The following is a 19,991-nucleotide window of genomic DNA, read 5'->3' as shown; positions in this document are numbered from 1 at the left end:
TTCAAGGAATTATCATACAAAGGAGGCAGATAAAGACAGGAGCGCTACACAGTGCTAAATTCAGGCACTTAAAAGATCCATCCTTTATTGTGGTAAAAAAAAAAAGCATTCAGAAGATCCCTTTCATTACGCTGTACATTGATCAAATTTGATATTATAAATCAGTTCCTCTCAGGAAATCAATACTATATAATCATCCCCATCCAATCCCTCCACCATACTTTGTCTGTACACCCTCCAGATGAGTCAAATGCTCAAGGTAGAAGTTAACCCTAACCACAGATCTAGGATCAGATTAACCCTTCCCCCTGTCCTAACCTTTAGGCAGATCAAATAGTATCTGACCCTGTATCAGCAGTTAGGGCCAACTCCAAGTGATGAATAGTACAACCAACTAGCAGGCATAAAAAGAGAAAATAAAAAGCCCAAACCATGAATGAAGACCAACTACATATGAACGTAATCATGTGAATTATATTAAAGCAATAGAAATTGGCCTAGTAGAAAATAAAATATACATATTATGGCATAAAATCAAAAGCGTTAAGATTATACTGCCAGAGAGGGACACGTATAAAATACAATTAGCCCGTTTTAGGAGATGTTTCTTCTACCTAGTCATATGCCACAATATCTTTTTTTTCTCTCAATACACTAACTAAATGACATAGATATTTGGCCAATTTGAGAGAATTTCTTTCTTGGAAACTGTGCCTCTTCAAAACATGACTTTGCACACATGTACACCCGAAACCAGTTTGCCTGCAAAGAGGAGACGTGCAGTGTCTGGAATAGGATGGTAGAGTTGCAGAGAATAGTCTCCCATTTGAAAAGGATGGTCAGCACAAGCTACGATTCTTTAGTACATGGAGAGGGGAGATAAAGTAAAATTGAACAGGAATAAAGCATGCACTGGTTGGTACCCTGAACAAAATAAATGGTGCTCGGAATTCAACTTCAATGTTTTTTCTGTTTGTTTTTACAAATAGTAAACTCTTCTATATCCCGTGTTGAATGTGCAAAATGGTTTGGAGATGGTTAACATTTATTAACAACAAACAGACGTGAGATCTATAGGTCATGTCTAAAAACCTCCTCAAAGTGACTAAACGCAAAAGAAAAGACAAAAAGAATGACTTATGTTCTGTATGGTCATATCAGGTCATCGCGGTAGGTCTGGGCCATGATGGTCAAGCAAAACCTGGCGGTTTTAAAAGTTCCTCCTAAAAGGAAGGACACAGACCTGGGTGGGTGCCAGCTACTGACGCAAGTGCTTAAAGTTACACTAGGTCTCACAGTGAACAGAAAGGCCACAACCCAATTGGCACCCCATTTCCTATGTAGTGCCTACTTTTGATCAGAGCCATTAGGGCCCTGCTCAAAAAGTGCCCTATATTAGGGAACAGGGTGCCATTTGGGACGAACCCACAGGGTACTTGATGTCAACCAACTGGCCAGGAGATAACAGGACAGTGACTCCGAGAGGTCAGGGGTCACAGCACTGTCAATACAGAGGGAGAGCCGTGCTTCGTGATCTTCATCGCCGTCTTCACCACTGCCAACACCATCATCATCATCATCCTTGTCGTCATCGTCATATCAGAAACATGGGAGATCTGAGAGCTCTGAGCCCCAGAGGTCTGTAGTGTTTTTTAAAGTTCCGTCTCACGTTGGTTTCCGGTAGGGCTTCATTTGGTGAAGGCGGCCACCACGGCCCACAGCAGCTCGTTAGCGTTGGCCTTGGTGCTCTCCGCCTCTGGCTCCAGGTCCAGCAGCAGACGTACCCTCTTCATGGCCAGGTCATACTGTTCGTCCAGCAGCGGGGCGAAGGCGTTCTCCAGCACGTCTGACGAGTGAGCCAGGAAGATCAGGGCCAGCACGCGCTTGTCGAAGCGCCCCGGATCGTTCACCCACTTGTCCAGGACGGACTCCTGGACCTTCTTGACCAGCCGCTGTTTGATGGTGTCGTTGGTCAGTGGGTGTGTGGTCATGTCGAAGAGGAGGAAGTTCTGTTTCTCTGTGGTCAGAACGCCTTTCTCGACCAGGTTCTTGGCCAGACGTTCACGGACATTCCTCAGCTGGTAGTGCAGCTTCAATGGGTTCCACGTCTCACCTGGACAACAGAACAAATGACGGGTCATTCCTGTACAATTTCACTTGGAAACCTAATAGGCTAGCTATTGTTTTAAAAAAAACATCAAGACAAACACATTTAATTTCAAACAGAACTGGGAAGGGGAGGTGGCACAGTGTGGTAATATCAAATAATCATGATGACAATAAAGAACAAAACACTAAGAACGGAAGACAGGCAGATATAGCACAAACAAATACAGTTGTTTAAAATAGGGGGAGTAATGGTGGGTGGGCGTATTCAATATGGCTTCTCACCGCTCAGCAGCTCTATCCAGCTCTGGACTGTCTCTGGGGGCTGGGTTTCTTTGACATGCTTCAGAGCCTCGTCCAGCAACATGTCTCCTGTAGGGGCGGCTGACTTACAGATAACCTGACAAAAATAGATACCAGTTTTTTTTTAAAGGTTGATTTCACACACAACAAAACCTTACTGTAACATTGGGATACACACACATTAGCATAAACTGCTAGGGTTGGCAGACTCTGCTGGTCTACCACATTGCAATGCCACACACACACGGCAGGTAGCCTAGCGGTTAACGCCATGGATGATGAAAGCGTTCCACTGGGATGCTGGCCTGTGTTGACTCCAAAGCTTCCCACAGTTGTGTCAGGTTGGCTGGATGTCCTTTAGACGGTGGACCATTCTTGATACACACGGGAAACGGTTGAGCATGAAAAACCCAGCCGCATTGCAGTTCTTGACACAAACCTGGTACCTTCTACCATACCCCGTACAAAAGGCACTTAAATCCTTTGTCTTGCCCATTCACCCTCTGAATGGCACACATACAAAATCTGTCTAAATTTTCTCAAGGCTTAAAAATCCTTCTTTAACCCATCTCCTTCCCCTTTATCTACACTGATTGAAGTGGATTTAACATATGATTTCAATAATGGATCATAGCTTTCACCTGGATTCACCTAGTCAGTCTTGGAAAGAGCAGGTGTTCTTAATGTTTTGTACACTCAGTGTATAAGCAAGTGGGTTTGTAGGCTGTTGACACTTGAGAGAGAGGTGGAAGAGGGTGTTCTGTGTGAAACTGACAGCTGTGGTGCACATTGGAAGAAGATAAGTGTGTCAAGAGTGGCGAAAAAAGGAAATAAGAGAATTAAGGTTCCGGTGGAATCTTGTAAAACCAAGTGTAGTTCTGACGCGTTTTTAGTCCGAGTGAGGGTTTTGGACTGATGGAGTTTCCCGGGACATCTGATCAACAAATCATGGATGCATTGGGTAATGTGGCATCAGTTAGGGTAACAAGAAGGTACGGTGCCTTCAGAAAGTATTCACGCCCCTTTACTTTTACCACATTTTGTTGTGTTACAGCCTGGATTTAAAACGGATTTTTAACAAATTGTGTCACTTATGTACACACAATACCCCATACATTATCAATTGGAATTTTGTTTGTAGATTTACTTAAAAAAAATAAAAAAATAATTGTTGAATAATTAAGCACTTGGTGGCGATTACAGCGATGAGTCTTTTGGGGTAAGTCTCTAAGAGCTTTGCACACCTGGATTGTACAATATTTTGTCCATTATTGTTAAAATTATTCAAGATCTGTAAAGTTGTTGATCATTGCTCAGGGGGTGTGAATTCTTATGTAAATGGAATATTTCTGTATTTCATTTTCAATACATGTGAGAACATTCCTAAAAACATGTTTTCCCGTTGTCATTACAGGGTATTGTGTGTAGACGGGTGATAAAAGAAATCTATTTAATACATTTTGAATTCAGGCTGTAACACAACGAAAATGTGGAATAAGTCAAGGGCCAAGGGGTATGAATACTTTCTGAATGTACTGTAGCTGCTTAACTAACAAACCCTTGACCTGCACTTTCTGGTGTGCTGGTGTAGGAGTGGATAGGTATGGGGAGTGGCCGGGTGTCACGGAGGCCAGTCTGCGAGGCACTGTCACAGACTATTAAATAACTCTGCATTCGATTGAATAAAGACAATGATGTCAGATGAAACTACGTAGGAAATAGTGATAAATAAATAAAAATATTGAAATACGACTAAATCAAATCAAATTTTATTTGTCACATGCGCCGAATACAACAGGTGTAGTAGGCCTTACCGTGAAAAGCTTACTTACAAGTCCTTAACCAACAATGCAGTTCAAGAAATCGAGTTAAGAAAATATTTACTAAATCAACTAAAAGTTTTTTTTTTTTAAGTAACAATAAAAGCACATAACAATAATGAGGCTATGTACAGGGGGTACCGGGACTGAGTCAATGTGCGGGGTGCAGGTTAGTCAAGGTAGTTTGTACAGGTTGGGGTAAAGTGACTACGCATAGATAATAAACAGCGAGTAGCAGCAGTGTAAAAACCAAGGGGTGGGTCAATGTAAATAGTCTGGGTGGCAATTTGACTAATTGTTCAGCAGTCTCCTAGATTGGGGGTAGAAGCTGTTAAGGAGCCTTTTGGACCTAGACTTGGCGCTCCGGTACCGCTTGCCGTGTGGTAGCAGAGAGAGCAGTTTATGACTTGGGTGTTTTTTGGGGCCTTCCTCTGACACCGCCTAGTATATAGGTCCTGGATGACAGGAAGCTTGGCCCCAGCGATGTACTGAGCCGTACGCACTACCCTCTGTAGCGCCTTACGGTCGGATGCCGAGCAGTTGCCATACCAGGCGGTGATGCTACCAGTCAGGATGCTCTCGATGGTGCAGCTGTAGAACTTTGAGGATCTGGGGACCCATGCCAAATCTTTTCAGTCTCATGGTTGGGAAAAGGTGTTGTCATGCCCTCTTCTCGACTGTCTTGGTGTGTTTGGACCATGATAGTTTGTTGGTGATGTGGACACCAAGGAACTTAAAACTCTCAACATGCTCCACTACAGCCCCATTGATATTAATGGGGGCCTGTAGCACGCCTTTACCTGTAGTCCACGATCATCTCCTTTGTCTTGCTCACATTGAGGGAGAAGTTGTTGTCCTGGCACCACACTGCCAGGTCTCTGACCTCCCTATGGGCTGTCTCATCGTTGTCGGTGATCAGGCCTACCACTTGTGTCATCAGCAAACTTAATGATGGTGTTGGAGTCGTGCTTGGCCACGCAGTCGTGGGTGAACAGGGAGTACACGAGGGGACTAAGTGCGCACCCGAAGGCCCCCGGTGTTGAGGATCAGCGTGGAAGATGTGTTGTTGCCTACCCTTACCACCTGGTGGAGGCCCGTCAGGAAGTCCAGCATCGACTTGCAAAGGGGGGTGTTTAGTCCCAGGGTCCTTACTATGGTGTTCAACGCTGAGCTGTAGTCTATGAACAGCATTCTCACATAGGTGTTCCTTTTGTCCAGGTGGGAAAGGGCAGTGTGGAGTGCGATTGAGATTGCGTCATCTGTGGATCTGTTGGGGGCAGTATGCGAATTAGAGTGGGTCTAGGGTTTCCAGGATGATGGTGTTAATGTGAGCCATGACCAGCCTTTCAAAAGCACTTCATGGCTACCGACGTGAGTGCTACGGGGCGGAGGCCATTGAGGCAGGTTACCGTCACCCTCTCTGGGGAAGGGACCATGATGGTCTGCTTGAAACGTGGGTATTACAGACTCGGTCAGGGACAGATTGAAAATGTCAGTGAAGACACGCCAGTTGGTCTGTGCATGCTCGGAGTACACGCCCTGGTAATACATCTGGCCCCACGACCTTGTGAACGTTGACCTGTTTAAAAGGTCTTGCTCACATCAGCTACGGAGCGCGTGATCACACCAGTTATCCGGAACAGCTGGTGATCTCATGCATGCTTCAGTGTTGCTTGCCTTGAAGCGAGCATAAAAAAAGGCATTTAGCTCATCTGGTAGGCCCGCGCCACTGGGCAGCTCGCGGCTGGGTTTCTCATTATAGTCCGTAATAGTTTGCAAGCACTGCCACATCCTACGAGCGTCAGAGCCGGTGCAGTAGGATTCAATCTTTGTCCTGTATTGACGCTTTGCCTGTTCGATGGTTCACATGAGGGCAAAGCGGGATTTCTTGTAAGAGTCCGGATTAGTGTCCCGCTCCTTGAAAGCGGCAGCTCTAGCCTTTACCTCGGTGCGGATGTGGCCTGTAATCCATGGCTTCTAGTCTGGAATATGTACGTAAGGTCACTGTGAGGACGATGTCGTCAATGCACTTGTTGATGAAGCCAGTGACTGAGGCGGTATACCCCTCAATGCCTTTGGATGAATCCCAGAACATATTCCAGTCTGTGCTAACAAAACAGTCCTGTATCGTAGCATCCACGTCCATATAGAGTGAGTCACTGGTACTTCCTGCTTTTGTTTTTGCTTGTAAGCAGGAATCAGGAGGATAAAATTATGGTCAGATTTGCCAAATGGAGGGCGAGGGAGATCTTTGTACACGTCTCTGTGTGTGGAGTAAAGGTGGTCTACAGTTTTTCCCCCCTTCGGTTTGCACGTGACATGCTGGTACAAATTAGGTAAACCGGGTTTAAGTATCCATGCACTAAAGTCCGCGGCCACTAGGAGCGCCGCTTCTGGATGAGCATTTTCTTGTTTTCTTATGGCCTTATACAGCTCGTTGAGTGCGGTCTTAGTGCCAGCATCAGTTTGTGGTGGTAAATAGACGGCTATGAATAATATAGATGAAAACTCTTGGTAGATAGTGTGGTCTACAGCTTATCATGAGGTACTCTACCTCATGCGAGCAATACGTTGAGACTTCTTTAATATTAGACATTACGCATCAGCTGCTATTGACAAATAGACACACAACTTACCAGACGTAGCTGCTCTGTCCTGCCGCAACTTTATGTACAAAATAAGTTCAACAATGCGGGGGGGGGGAAATAAAAATAGCAGTTGGGTAGGAGCCTGTAAAACGGCAGCCACCCCTTCCAGCGCCATTATCAATGTAGACCAATAAGTTTATTTCAACAACCTATTTAATACCAATGTTTGTACCTTATTTTTACGGTTGCTTTTATAATTATGTATGTTTATGACTTTATTATTATGATTTTGTCTCTTTTCCCAGCCATAGGCAAGAGATGGGTTGGTGGGGTTGTGGGTAGATGGAAAATTGGTTGAGGTTAAAAGTGGGTGGGTAATTAAAAAAATCCTGTAGGATGAATGTGGGAATAATTGTGAAAACATAGCATTTTTTTGTTTTGGTTTTATTTGGGGGTTTGTGTGTACGTGCTAGAGGTCAACCGAGGTGCTCGGCCATGGAAACCTATTTCTCGAAGCGCCCGATGAACAGTTATTGTGTTGACGTTACACCCAGAAGCAGTTTGGAACTTGGTAATGAGTGTTGCAACTGAAGACAGACGATTTTTACGCGCTGTGCAGATCAGCACTCGGCGGTCCCGTTCTGTGAGCTTGTGTGGCCTATCACTTCACGGCTGAGCCATTGTTGCTCCTAGACGTTTCCACTTCACAATAACAGCATTTACAGTTGACCAGGGCAGCCATTTAACAAACTGACTTGTTGGAAAGGTGGCATCCTATGACGGTGCCACGTTGAAAAGTCACTGAGCTCTTCAGTAAGGCCATTCTACTGCCAATATTTGTCTATGGAGATAGCATGTGCTCGATTTTATACACCTGTCAGCAAAGGGTTTGGCTGAAATAGCCGTATCCAATCATTTGAAGGGATGTCCACATACTTTTGTATATATAGTGTATTACATGTTAAAAAGGTGGACCTTGTATAATTTATTGCAATGGTCATAAACTGTACAGCACAAGTGGAGAAGGAATCTGAGAAAATGTGCATCATTGTGAGTGCGGCTAAATGTTTTTGGACATTGTGATTTCAGAGCCGAGGCCTTCGAAGGAATCCTGCTGACGACTGTTCCACCCTCACAAGACCCTGTGTAGGGATTGTGTGTTTTGGTTTGGACTGGGACTGAAGGAGTTGGATGGGTTTTGTTTGAAGAAATGGCCCACCGCCTCCTTTCCCCCGCAATGGATAAAAAATGACTACTCCGTACAGCAGGTGGCGGCAATACACCTTATATGTTGTAGTCTGCCAATAAGACTCAAATGATAAAAGACGCAAGCACAGTTAGAACAATGAGACAGATCTTTCACTGGATGTGTAGCATCCGGCTGGCATTACCGCTCACCACCAAATATGGTGACGAGAGGAAACCATGGAGCGAGGTGGATTTTGGACGACATTCTGGAAATGTTCTCATCGACGAATCGTCTGATCTCAATACAGTTCTCTGTTCACAAAACTAGAATGTATTACGAAGAGAGTGGACTAAGTTTTGTAAACTATTGCCTTTGCCGAAGTAAAAAAATTAAAAAGGTGTTGTTTAGGAGGAGTGCGAGGGCGAATTGAGTTATTGCACACGCGCACTTCAGAGTAGGAGGTGCCAAACAGAAATATACAAATACACGATAGAACGTGCCAATAGGATCATGCTTTGCCCACTTCCTTGCTTGTTCTGCTTTTTATGATTCATGCTCCCATTGGAAACAACAGGCTGTGGTGGGGAGCAATGGCGGAAGCATTGTGTGATTCTGTGGGCGCGAGTAAAATTGGTGAGAATGAGAGTGGACGACGGTGAAGAGTGGAGTAAAAAGGCCCCAAGTTGGAAATGAGCAGAAGTTTGTTGGAGTGCGATTCACCAGCATGTTTTTTTGGGGTGACACGTTTGCGTTCTCAAAGATGGTGAAGGACGAATTGGGAAAAGTGGAGTATAGAGTGACCAGGAGCGGTATGATGTTGGTATGATGTTGATTTTGTGTGTCAAAATGAGCTATGATTTTCTGAGTAGGGCACCGATTAAAAGGTGTCATCTCTGGTGTCTCCTTGGACAGAGGCTTCATCGTTTAGGGAGAACATGCCAGGAGTGGTAGACGCATGTCGCGTGACCAGAATGATACACCGGAAGAAGGTGGAAAGTCTATCGGCTTTACTGTTGTTTGAAGAAGTGATTATCCCGACTCAAGTAAAACTTATGTGAGATATGCGGTGAGACCGTATGTACAAAAACCACTGCAGTGTTACAATTGTAAAAGGTTTGCAGAAGGAATACATGTAAATTGGTGAAGATTCTGAGAAAGCATGGTGCTGCAATTGTGGTGGGAACCACATTCCCAAGTTCCTGGAGTGCCCAGTTAGGGTGAAGGAGGTCGCAGTATCTAGGATCAGGGCTTGCTCCAGCAGTTCTCCTTTGTGAAGGCAGTACAAATAGCTGAAGGAGCGAGTGGAGATTAAATGGTAGTGGATGCCCCACAGCCTGTAGTGAGATGGTGTTCATCAGAGGGATCCTGAAATACTAATAGTTGCATTTTTGCGCAATCGATCAATTGCACTGGACAAACTAATATATAAAAAATATATGAAACTAGGCATCATTGTTAAGGTGGCAAAAATATGTTGGGATCTCCAGGACCTCAGGACTGAAACGGTGCAGGGAATATTGAATGAAGATGTTCCCCCCTCTCAGGCTCCCGAGCATGTGTAGGGATCTGAGTACACATTTGAGTCTGACTGAAGGAGTACATTTTTTCCTTTTAGAATACTAGGAGTATGTTTTATTTTCACCTATTATTTCTGTTTTAAAGTTTCTCCGTTTTCAACCTATCCAGTAGGTGCCGGCATGCACATCTAATACTTGTTTGCGAATCACCATAATAGCATGGAAGAAGATGACAGGCGGTGGTCTATCTTGGGTTATTTAAAATATATATTTGCCACAAGTGTGGTAACCAAGTTAATCCGTGTGTTTCACTCACCTTTCTGGCCAGCAGGCTTTTCCTCCTCATGCCACAAGCCTCTAGCTGCAGTCTCCCTCTCAAAGCCAGTTCGATGAGCATACAACCTCGGAGACCAGAAGAAATGCAGTCATTCCAGAATGAAGTGTAGCCCTGTTGGAGAAAAAAAAAGTCAAGCATTTGGTGAATACTTCACACGATGACACGTCCTGGTTAAATTAAGCAAACATCCTGCTGATGACATAAGTGACACGCACAAAGTGACACGTTTGAAAACCTTATACCGCGTCAAAACAACTGGGAACTCGGAAATCTCCAACTTCGGAGAGTTCAAGACAACTGGGAACTCTGGAAAAAAACGAGTTTCGAATGGAAAAAAATAGTTTTCGACGGTCATTCAACTCGGAAATTCGGGCATTTTTCTAGAACTCCGACTTCCCGACCTGAAGATCACTGACGTTATGATTTTACCTCGTTCCCGCCCCCAAGTTCCCAGTTGTATTGAAAGCACTATTAGTTTGCAATGTTGAATAGGCATATGACATGACGGTAAAGCTAGCTAACGTAGGAAAAGCGCATTAGCTTAGCTAGCTATGTTAGCACATAACGTAAGCTGGTTGGAACGTAAACAAACAGCTACTGTAGCTAGCTAACGTTATAGCAACATGCTAACGACGATAACTAACACTATACCTCTCGATCTTTCAATCCCAATAGCAACACTTCTTCCATCAACGTCAGTCGAGTTTCTTTGGAGTCTCCTTTCTCATCCTCTTCCTCTTGACGTGGCTCGTAGTCCTCATCATCGGACCCCCTCTCCTTGTCGACAGCTGCATTGCGAGAGGCCTCGGTCCTCCTCTGCACCAGGCCCGAACTTCGCTGTGTTAGGGAAGTCATACTCTGGATGCACGTCCCAACAACAGGTAAATACAAATTATTTGGTATCTCCTGACGGTTTTAGTGTTTCCGATGCATAAATAAACCCGGTTGATCGTAAAATTGGGTGTATATCAAATTAATATTCGAATACCTACAACAGCAAACCTGCAACAGATTTCCACTTCAACACTTTCCACTTCCTGATCCAATATGGCGACACGTGATGACTGGATACACGTGATGACGTCAGATGAGGATATGCCTCTCTCTTTCTCTCTCTCACACACACAAGGTATAAACATGGTTGAGTGGGCATACTTAAATCCATAGACTATTGTAGGTTGTAATATATTATGTTGATTGTACAGGCAGTAGGTCCTTGTTTTTAATGTTGTGATGCAAACTCCAATTGCCTTCTGACCTCTCAACATTTGGCAAAACATGTATTACTGATGCATTCACTCATGTCCTTTTCTTCTTATAGTTCCATTCATGCAGTCTAATTGAGAAGCACCTCCGTCTGATGAGAGAAGAAGACTTGTCATAATCCCTCCACAGTAAACAAGATTCATTCAGACGGATCTGTTGCAAAACATTTCTTAAACGGAATCAAATGGAACGAAGTGAGGAGGGACCTACCTGAATTTGACTTCCATTTGGTTCTTAAACGGTTTCCGTTTCAACTCCTCTTAAGTGTATTCCGGCTCAAATGAATAGGGCTGTATGTCCCTATGTAAAAAAACAACAACATCCAAAACATTTTTGTCCTCCGTCAGTTTTTACAAAGCCAGGTTAAATGTGTCAACCTAGATGTCCTGCAATGGCTCTATTGAACAAGGACAACTATAGCTACTTGCTGCTAGGAGGCGTGATTGCGCAATCGGCAAAACACAAAGGTCACAATGATTGCTACAAAACATAAATGTTTTGATCAGACAACAGGTTCAATCAACCAATGACACCAACCAATGTGTGTGTGTGGCCTGCAAATCTGAAACAGCGTTGATCTTTATTGCTCTCTGTTGGGGAACACGAACCTTCATGTTTTTCTTCTTTGGGAAATAACAGGACGAAATACACATTCAGTCTGCCCGCTAAGTCATCTGTGTGTAATACATAATTCATACCACAAGATGGCAGACTAAAAGCAAATAATAAGATGATACCTTTTCAATTACTTGCTGTACTGATACTGGTAGCACTGTTGTTGTAGAAGCTGTTAGTAGTTGTAGTCATAGCATTTTATCTTTTCACCTGTTTCTCTTCTACTAGCCAGAAAAACGAACATGTGAAATTAAACTTTTGACATACCAATCTAAAAAGGAAATGTATTTGATTTTCAGTACAAAAAACAACTCTGGAAATTGCTCCCTGATATATCCCATTTATTTCCCCTGCAAATAGAGATGTGCTAGTCTTGGTCTTAATCACATCAGTTTGGGAACATCAGGGAATCAACAAGTAGCAACATATATGCCACATGGCTTCGAGTGGCACAGTGGTCTAAGGCACTGCATCTTGAGGCGTCACTACAGACACCCTGGTTCAAATCCAGGCTGTATCACAACCGGCTGTGATTGGGAGTCCCATAGGGCGGTGCACAATTGGCCCAGGGTCGTCCGGGTTTGGCTGGTGTAGGCCGTCGTTGTAAATAAGAATTTGTTCTTAACTGACTTGCCTAGTTAAATAAAGGTAAAAACATGTATAAATGGCCCTTGATTCCCATTGTGAGCAGAAAAGCTGCCCTTTCGTGCTCACAGTGAAATGAGAGAGCTTCAGCACTCCTGTGAGAAAACGGTGGAGAAGCTTTGGCCCAGTATTAAAATACACTCTCAATTCCCAGCGTTCAGAAAGAATTTCTGGAAACGAAAACTGTGTTTTAGGGACATGAGGATGATGAGAATGAATGTTTCTTTTTCTTTTCATGTACAGCAAATTCTCCAGCGTTAAATCAACACAGAATGTTGGAACACCGAAGGTGTGGACCCATATAGACGTTGCAACAGTGTTGAATTAACACACTGCTTGGTGTAAAGCCCTATTTCCCAGAGTGCCATGCCTTTCGAGTGAATTGTAGTTACCACCCATGACTGTATTTGTCAGTGACAGAGATGGTTATTGCATTCATCTATTTTCAGTCCTAGGGACTTCACCCAGTGAAATCCTGAGCTAATATATCATCATTAAAATGTCATTGTTTAACACAATACAATATGCATTTCTTAAGGCAGGGGTATTCAACTCTTACCCTACGAGGGATGGAAACTGCTGGTATTCTGTTCTACCTAATTAATTGCACACACCTGGTGTCCCAGGGGAACAATGAAAAAAATGCAGTGGAACTGGCTTCGAGGTCCAGAGTTGAGTTTGATAAGCCTTATAAGTCTTATTTTGAGGGCCTACACTCTAAACATAACAATTCACTCTGTAAGTGTTGAATTAACACTCACTGGTCTAAAATAACCACAGTGTTTCCATCATGCTCTATTGCAGGTTCATTTTAACAATTGATTGTTTTAATATCTATGTTTTTGCATGTACATTGATTGATTAATTAATCTTATGATTCTCAAATATAAATGACAAACATTTTCTAAACTAATCCAATCTGTTACTTGTACTTATTGCTCCCATTACTGAAATGGTTGTTCCAGTTTAGATGCTTTAGGTAGTCTAATAATTCAGTCTTTCCAACCCAGGCAGTCATTCCGAATCCACGTGATTAAAACTATATGTTAGATATCCCCACTCCGGCTGGATTCCACTTGGAATTAACATCACTTTGCAAGCCAGCTTAATGTCACAGGTTGTGTCAATAACCTGAAATGTTGGTTGTTTGGGTTACCCAAACATGGGTAAATGTAACCATCAATTGAGGTTTTATTCACTTTCATGCTGGGTTGAACAAGCAGCTATTTAAAAAAAAATGTAATCCATAGATTGTTTTCAAGAGGCATGGCTTATTAGAGGCATGGCTTTTATATAGTTACCTTTGGCCACCCGTGAGAGTAAATGTCAATCCTGTTAAGTTTGTACACTGCAATGTTACATTTCACTTGAATATTATTGCACATTACATATAATATATTTACATATTGCAACAAAGTGGTTAGTATCACATTGGAATTTGCAAAGGCTTTTAAGGAACACATACACTTCTGTAAAAGGTCATTTTATTTGGCTATTCCAAAATGTATTATAGTTTAAAATGTTCTACAAATTAAAATTCAAACCATCATTCATTAAAACAATAAAACAAAAGCAGTCAATTAATAAAAAAATAATCTGAAAGAAATGTCAGTCTATCCAGTCAGTCAATCAGTCAGTCAGTCCACAATGTGTCTTTGTGATGGGGGAGGGGAATGGGTGGGTTCTGGGCTGGCAGTTGCTAAAATAAATTGGCAGTTGTGGTAGTTCGGTGCTGTGTCCAGGGTTGGTGCTGGCGTTGGGGCCGAGACTGGAGTCCAAGGGTTGTTGCTGAGTCTGGTGCTAGGGACAAAAAATAGGAACCGGGAACTGGGGCTGCTGCAGGTGCTTGGTCGGGATCTGAGTCTGTACAGGGGAGGAAGGACAACCTGAGGAGCAAGCAGACACACCTGGAAGCACAAGACCCGGAGGTCAGTGGTGATACTCCCCTGTGGTATGCTCGCTCCAGGCATAGGTCTAGAGCTTTAGTCCTTCCTCCGCGCCTCTTTTGGTGTGGTGATGAATGGTTCCTGGTTCTGGTGTGGTTCTGTGAGAGCGAGGAAGGGGGAAAGGGATGGAGAGGGAGAAGGGGGATGGGTATGTCCATTGGCCTGGGCTGGTTGGTGTTAGGGCAGCAGCGATGCGGCAGCAAGGCTGGACGCTGGAAGCTGGAAGAGAGGGAGCAAACAGGGCCCAGACTCACCTGGCCAAGGAGCACTCACAAATAGTTGGTAGGTGTGTTCAGTGGGAGTGCCTCCGTAGGGGCAGCTCTCTATACATACAATGAGCCATCTATAGATGGATTCCCTTGAGGGGAGGCAACCATGAACAGCCGTCTAGGGAAAAGTCTTCTGTTTGGAGTGTGTTGTCATGGTCATGATGATGGATTATTGGGGGGAGGTTGGTGTTGGCCATGTCATTGCATATTTGGATGAGGGCATATAGTGGGTTGTTTGTGTTAGGTGGTTATTGGCTGTTCCTTGGTCTTGGCATGCCTCCCCACTGACTGCCTGGTGAAACCCTGCACTGTCTTGGTGATGGTATGGGGATGCTGGGAGGGGTGAAGGTGGTTTGGAGGGTTTGAGAGGTCTGGACTGAGGCAGCCTGGTTTGATGCTGTGCGGGCTCAGGGGCCGGGAGGGATAAGGGGTGTGGGTCAGGTGCCATTTGCGGTGGGAGTGAGGACAGTAAGGGATAGGGAGGAGCGATCAGAGGGCATCTCAGTTTGGGTTCTGGGGTAGTCTTCTGGTCTGGTCTCTTGTTGGTCTTTTCTGTTTGGTAAATGTAGTCCAATTTGGGTCATCGTCGTCATCTAAGAACTGGAGTTGTGTGGTCAGGGGGTCTTCCGGTTGTATGACCTCTCTCGAAACCAGCTCCTCTTTGACCAGGGGTTTGGAGGGGGTGGAGGTGGCAAGGAAGGGATTTGTTGGGACTGTAACGGTGGAGGGGCCAGCAGGGGTGGGGGCTGTGTCTGGGGCGTCTAGTGTGGTGACAGGGATGAGGGCCGTTTTTGAGACATCTTGGGTGATTGGTTGGGTGTTGCCTGTGGAAAGGTCTGGGTCTTCGTTGTTGTTGTCTGATGGAGGGAGCTGGGGAATGGTGGGTTTGGGATTTGGGTTGATGACGTTGATGTTGGCACTTGCTCTGCTGGCGTAGGAACTGGGGAAGGTTCTGATGAAATGGCCCCCTTTTCCTCACAGGTTGCAGGGGCGTGTGGAGGTACAGTCTGAGGTAGGGTGGTTGTCTTTACAGATCTAGCAGATGATGGCTGTGCAGGCTGCGGCCAGAAGGCCCAGTTGGCTGAGGGGAGACGACGGGCTGCAGGCCAAGGGTAGAGGGCTAGAGGGCTGCAGTCCGTCGTCTCCCCTCAGGTAGCTGGTCCGTTGCCTGGTCTGGATTCTGGGGGGGTTCCGGGTGATCCCTGGACTGGGGAGTCAGTTGCGGTCAAGCCACTGTTACCCTTCCATCATCCCCAGTCCTTCAGGCTTTCCCGGACTTTTCCGCTGGACCAGAAAGGCAGCGCCAGCTGTGGTCAAGCCACTGTTACTGTTGCTGCCTCCTGGTTCATGCAAAGGAAATGATAAAAGAGAAAGAGAGTAGAGAAAAGGACACAACCAAAGAAAATATCCACCAAACAGTGTTGTGCATAATGACGAAAAACCAGCACCAGCTAACATTTCTGTAAGCTTTATTAAAGCTACAAAAGTATTGGTGTTCACCCATTACACGGGATAACAATTCAACAGAACAGTTTAACTAGAGTGACATTTACTCTCACGGGTGGCCAAAAATAACTTCCCCTTAAGCTATGCCCCTACTAAGCCACGCCTCCAGTCTTCTGATCTGACCCGCTGGGTCATATCTCAATAACCCAGCATCAACAAACCAACCTTGCTCTTTAAAAAAAATTATAATAAAATAAGTGGCCCAATGCCTGCAACATGGCAGTTTTTTGTATTTAAAAAAAATACAATAGAAACAACCATGAATAAAAGTACTTTTTCTTGTAAAACATCCAATCTGTAAAAGCCATTTAAAATGTGTACGAATGATTTAACAAAAGTAAAACATTTTTAAGACATGAAAACATATAAAAAAGTAACTTTGTTTAAAAGCTGTCTAGTCCTTTGTACAGGAATGGGGTGAGTCCTTATCAAACTCGCCTCCTCCTGCTCTTCCGAATCAATAACCGTCCTGTCCTTCAGGGGCCAGAGGAGGTCCCTCCCCTAGGTGCATCGCCCTAGGCGCCGCAGCGCTGTCAGGCCGTGGCCGCCTGGACCTTGGGTCATCCAAACAACCCAGTATTTTTTAGTGTAAGCCCTCAAAAGAAGAACTGAAAATGGATGAATGCAACAGCCATGTCTCTGTCACTAACAAATTCAGTCATGGGTGATAAACTCTACATTTCACCTGAAAGGCAACACACTCTGGGAAATATGCAAATAAAGCTTTACACCTAGCATAATGTTAATTCAACACTTCAGTGTACATACGGGTCCACATTTTCAGTGTTCGTTTAACACTGAGGAATTTGCTGTGTGAGAAAGAGTTGGCTAAAACATTCATATGTTTATTTTAACTAGGCAAGTCAGTTAAGAACTAATTCTTATTTACAATGACAGCCTACCCCAGCAGAAGCCCAGACAACACTGGGCCAATTGTGCACCGCCCTATGGGACTCCCAATCACGGCCAGATGTGATGCAGCCTGGATTTGAACCAGGGATTGCAGTGACACCTCTTGCACTGAGTTGCAGTGCCTTAGACTGACTGCTGTGCTACTCGGGAGTAGAGATATACCTCTGTTAATTAAAACAATCTCATTAGAAACCACTTCTAAGATCCTATCATCACGCCTTAGTTCAGTTCCAAGACTGTTTCACCCACGTCTGCAGTCAGAGTCAAAGCTGAAGCAGCTGTGTTGTACAATGGGGAGGCCCATTGGCTGAGAGAAGCCTCAGAAGCTCTCAAAGAAATTATCCCCAAAAGGTATTGAACTATGTCCAGCTTAGACAAAACGCCTCCTGTAGACAATCTCAGCCAAAGCGCATGCAGCTCGTCTCTCTGACCATGTAAGTAACATATTTGCACACTATCCAAGATGACAAGATACACAAGCAATGCTCTCTGGAGAGAATCTGTTATATGTAGGAGTAGCAGCCTATGTCCCAAAGGGCAGCCTTATTCCCTATATTTTGACCAAGGCCCATAGGGTTATTTTCAAAAGTAGTGCACTATATAGGGAATAGGGTGACATTTGAGACACCGAATCTGACTCCTAGCTTTATCTTCACACACAAAAAAAGCCAACTGTTGGAAACTGAAATTGTTGACAGTTTCTATATTTGCAGCAGGTATTAATCAGAGGAGGCTGATGGGAGCAGCTGTAGAAGGATGGGCTCATTGTAATGGCTGGAATGGAATTAATGGAACTATTTCAAACACATATACAATGAACCTGTCCTCCTATACAATAAACCTGTCCTGCTATACAATGAACCTGTCCTCCTATACAATGAACCTGTCCTCCTATACAACGAACCTGTCCTCCTATACAACGAACCTGTTCTCCTATACAATGAACCTGTCCTATACAATGAACCTGTCCTGCTATACAACGAACCTGTCCTCCTATACAATGGAGGACAGGTAGGTTCAAACTATCTCCGAGAATATATATGATCGTTTACAATCTATTTTTGAATGAGATAATAACAAGGTCCTAGGCATTCTTCTCCAAAACGATTGTTTGGCTTGTACGTATGACTCAATAAAAGCGAAGCACCATTTTTCACTGCACATTTTTGCTTGCTGAACCAGAGTTCCATAGCCTGACAAGAGCCTTCAATCACTCTCTGGGGTTTTAAGAGAGCCACACTCATAACTGAGCCATTTCCTGTCTCTTGAGTAGGCGAGAGGGGGTGACCTGGACCCCCAGACCCAACACCCAGAGCCCAGGGCTCAGGGCCCGCAGTGCACCCCTCTTTTAAGTCAACACCCCCACACTGAGAAACAGGGGTGTCATTTTCCAGAACAGGAGAAAAGAACCCAACTGCAGAAAGGAAATATCTGAATAGTTCACACAGATCACTGAGGTCACAGGATGTGTCTTACATAGAATTAATAGGTGTCAGAAAAATGCCATCATCTTTAAAAGGTCATTATATTGCTCAATTTGAAAAGCCCAGTGAGGAGATCTAAGTGAATAGAGGACTGAGAAAAAGCAGAATCACCGTTTATGGTCTGTGGAACTCTCCAATGACTTCCCAAAGACGTTTCTTGCTCCCTGTTACAGTGATAGAGATGTGGGCTATTCTCTAGTAAAGGTGCATGGAAACATCTGAGATCTGAGACGAGAGAATTAGTGCCCAATCTATCCATATCCAGGAGTTAGTTTCTCTCTACAGGATTCAGTTACTTGGCTGATCTTGCAGAACGTTGGTCTGGTGAACTTGACACGCACAGTGAAACAGAAGCCTGTTGGTTTTCTGCTGCTGTGGCTCAATCATGGTCCTATTATGGTAAGAGTCGAGGACGCATTATTGTTAATATGCTGAGTCCACGTTCCGGATGGACTTAATAAGGCCCTGCCATCGCTTCACTACCATGGCACTGAAAAACTAGACAAATGAGAAAACTAGGAGAATGAGAGAGAGAGGGAGGTGGGGGGAGAGTAGATTGAGTTGAATTGAGTGAATGAGAAAGATGTAGAGAGAGAGAGAGGAGAAGAACGAGGAACGAAAGAAAGCGATGGCACGTTTCAACATCTGCTCTTTGCCTTGACAATGGTAGGGAGTGGGGTTCTGTAGCTTCCCATCGGTAGACTGTACTGTACCATAACAATAACGTTATGGGGAATTGGGAGGGAGAGACAACAATAACACTGATGCAATCTCTACTCATGGCCATTCAGTAAGAGGAAGTCACTTAGTCCATCGGTGTTTGTTTGAATGTTATGTCATTGTGACTTTTCATATCGGTGTTAAGTGTTACATTCATTCAGGCGATACTGATTGTCCAACAATATGATCGTCATCTTCTCCCATGCTTAACCAGAGCATGATTTCCTCCAGGGTTGGGATCAATTCCATTTCAAAAGCAAATTCCTTTATCTCATTTCCACATTTTTTTCACATTGAAAATCATTGAAGAGAATTTGAATTTGAATTTCAGTGCACTTCCTGAATTGCCTGGAATTTAAATGGGATTTGACCCTAACCATGGTTTTCTCCATAGCATTCAAGCCTTTAATGGTATGTAGTTCTTAAAAATTCTCAAGACTGGAACAAATTCTCAAGGCAAAAGAAAACATATGCTACACCTTGGAATATCTCCAGAATATCAGACTGTTTGTTTGGTTTCATTCTCACTTGGGGAGGAGGGGTAGCCTTTTTGTTCAGCGTAAGTAGGCTACTGTGCGGCTTGCGGCTTGCTGCCAAACACTGAACAGTGAACTACATGATCCTCCCTTTCCTCCAGCCCCAGGGGATCTGCTCAGGAAACACTTAACAATAGAACCCCACCGCCTCCAAAACCCTTCTGAAACCCTTCCCACTCTGCTTTGAAGAAAGGGAGAGAAACCTACATACAGGCCCCTGTGGGCTAGCATT

General features: G+C 44.2%; 1 protein-coding gene and 1 long non-coding RNA gene across 3 annotated transcripts; one reads left to right on the top strand and one right to left on the bottom strand.

Moving 5' to 3' along the window:
• Positions 1 to 55: 55 nt before the first annotated feature.
• Positions 56 to 11,466, bottom strand: LOC139543716 (Golgi phosphoprotein 3-like). Of its 2 annotated transcripts, XM_071350065.1 has the most exons (6): positions 11,337 to 11,466; positions 10,853 to 11,217; positions 10,512 to 10,718; positions 9,840 to 9,971; positions 2,392 to 2,506; positions 56 to 2,113 (listed from the first exon to the last, which is right to left on the bottom strand). In XM_071350065.1, exons 2-6 carry the CDS (start codon positions 11,138 to 11,140, stop codon positions 1,689 to 1,691), a joined length of 1,167 nt encoding a protein of 388 aa, XP_071206166.1. In that variant the 5' UTR covers positions 11,141 to 11,217; positions 11,337 to 11,466; the 3' UTR covers positions 56 to 1,688. The 2 variants fall into 2 exon arrangements, with proteins under 2 accessions (XP_071206166.1, XP_071206167.1); XM_071350066.1 differs by lacking the exon at positions 11,337 to 11,466 and having other exon boundaries at positions 10,849 to 10,972.
• Positions 10,856 to 11,454, top strand: LOC139543718 (uncharacterized). The gene is made up of 2 exons (XR_011668751.1): positions 10,856 to 10,989; positions 11,182 to 11,454. It is a non-coding gene; the product is annotated as an uncharacterized lncRNA (long non-coding RNA).
• Positions 11,467 to 19,991: the final 8,525 nt, after the last annotated feature.

Source organism: Salvelinus alpinus, chromosome 18 (assembly GCF_045679555.1).
Source record: "Salvelinus alpinus chromosome 18, SLU_Salpinus.1, whole genome shotgun sequence".
Classification (NCBI taxonomy): Eukaryota; Metazoa; Chordata; class Actinopteri; order Salmoniformes; family Salmonidae; genus Salvelinus; species Salvelinus alpinus.
The sequence above is the reverse complement of the archived record's forward strand: the minus strand, read 5'-3'. Positions and strand labels throughout refer to the sequence as shown.

What these genes read in the sequence shown, in the direction of transcription:
- LOC139543716 (XM_071350065.1), bottom strand. Translation starts at nt 11,140, where the DNA reads ATGTTTTGCCAAATGTTGAGAGGTCAGAAGGCAATTGGAGTTTGCATC. An exon ending in TCTGTTGCAGGTTTGCTGTT is followed by an intron (nt 10,719 to 10,852) that starts GTAGGTATTCGA and finishes ACGTGCATCCAG; the next exon opens with AGTATGACTTCCCTAACACA. An exon ending in AAAGCCTGCTGGCCAGAAAG is followed by an intron (nt 2,507 to 9,839) that starts GTGAGTGAAACA and finishes TATTTTTGTCAG; the next exon opens with GTTATCTGTAAGTCAGCCGC.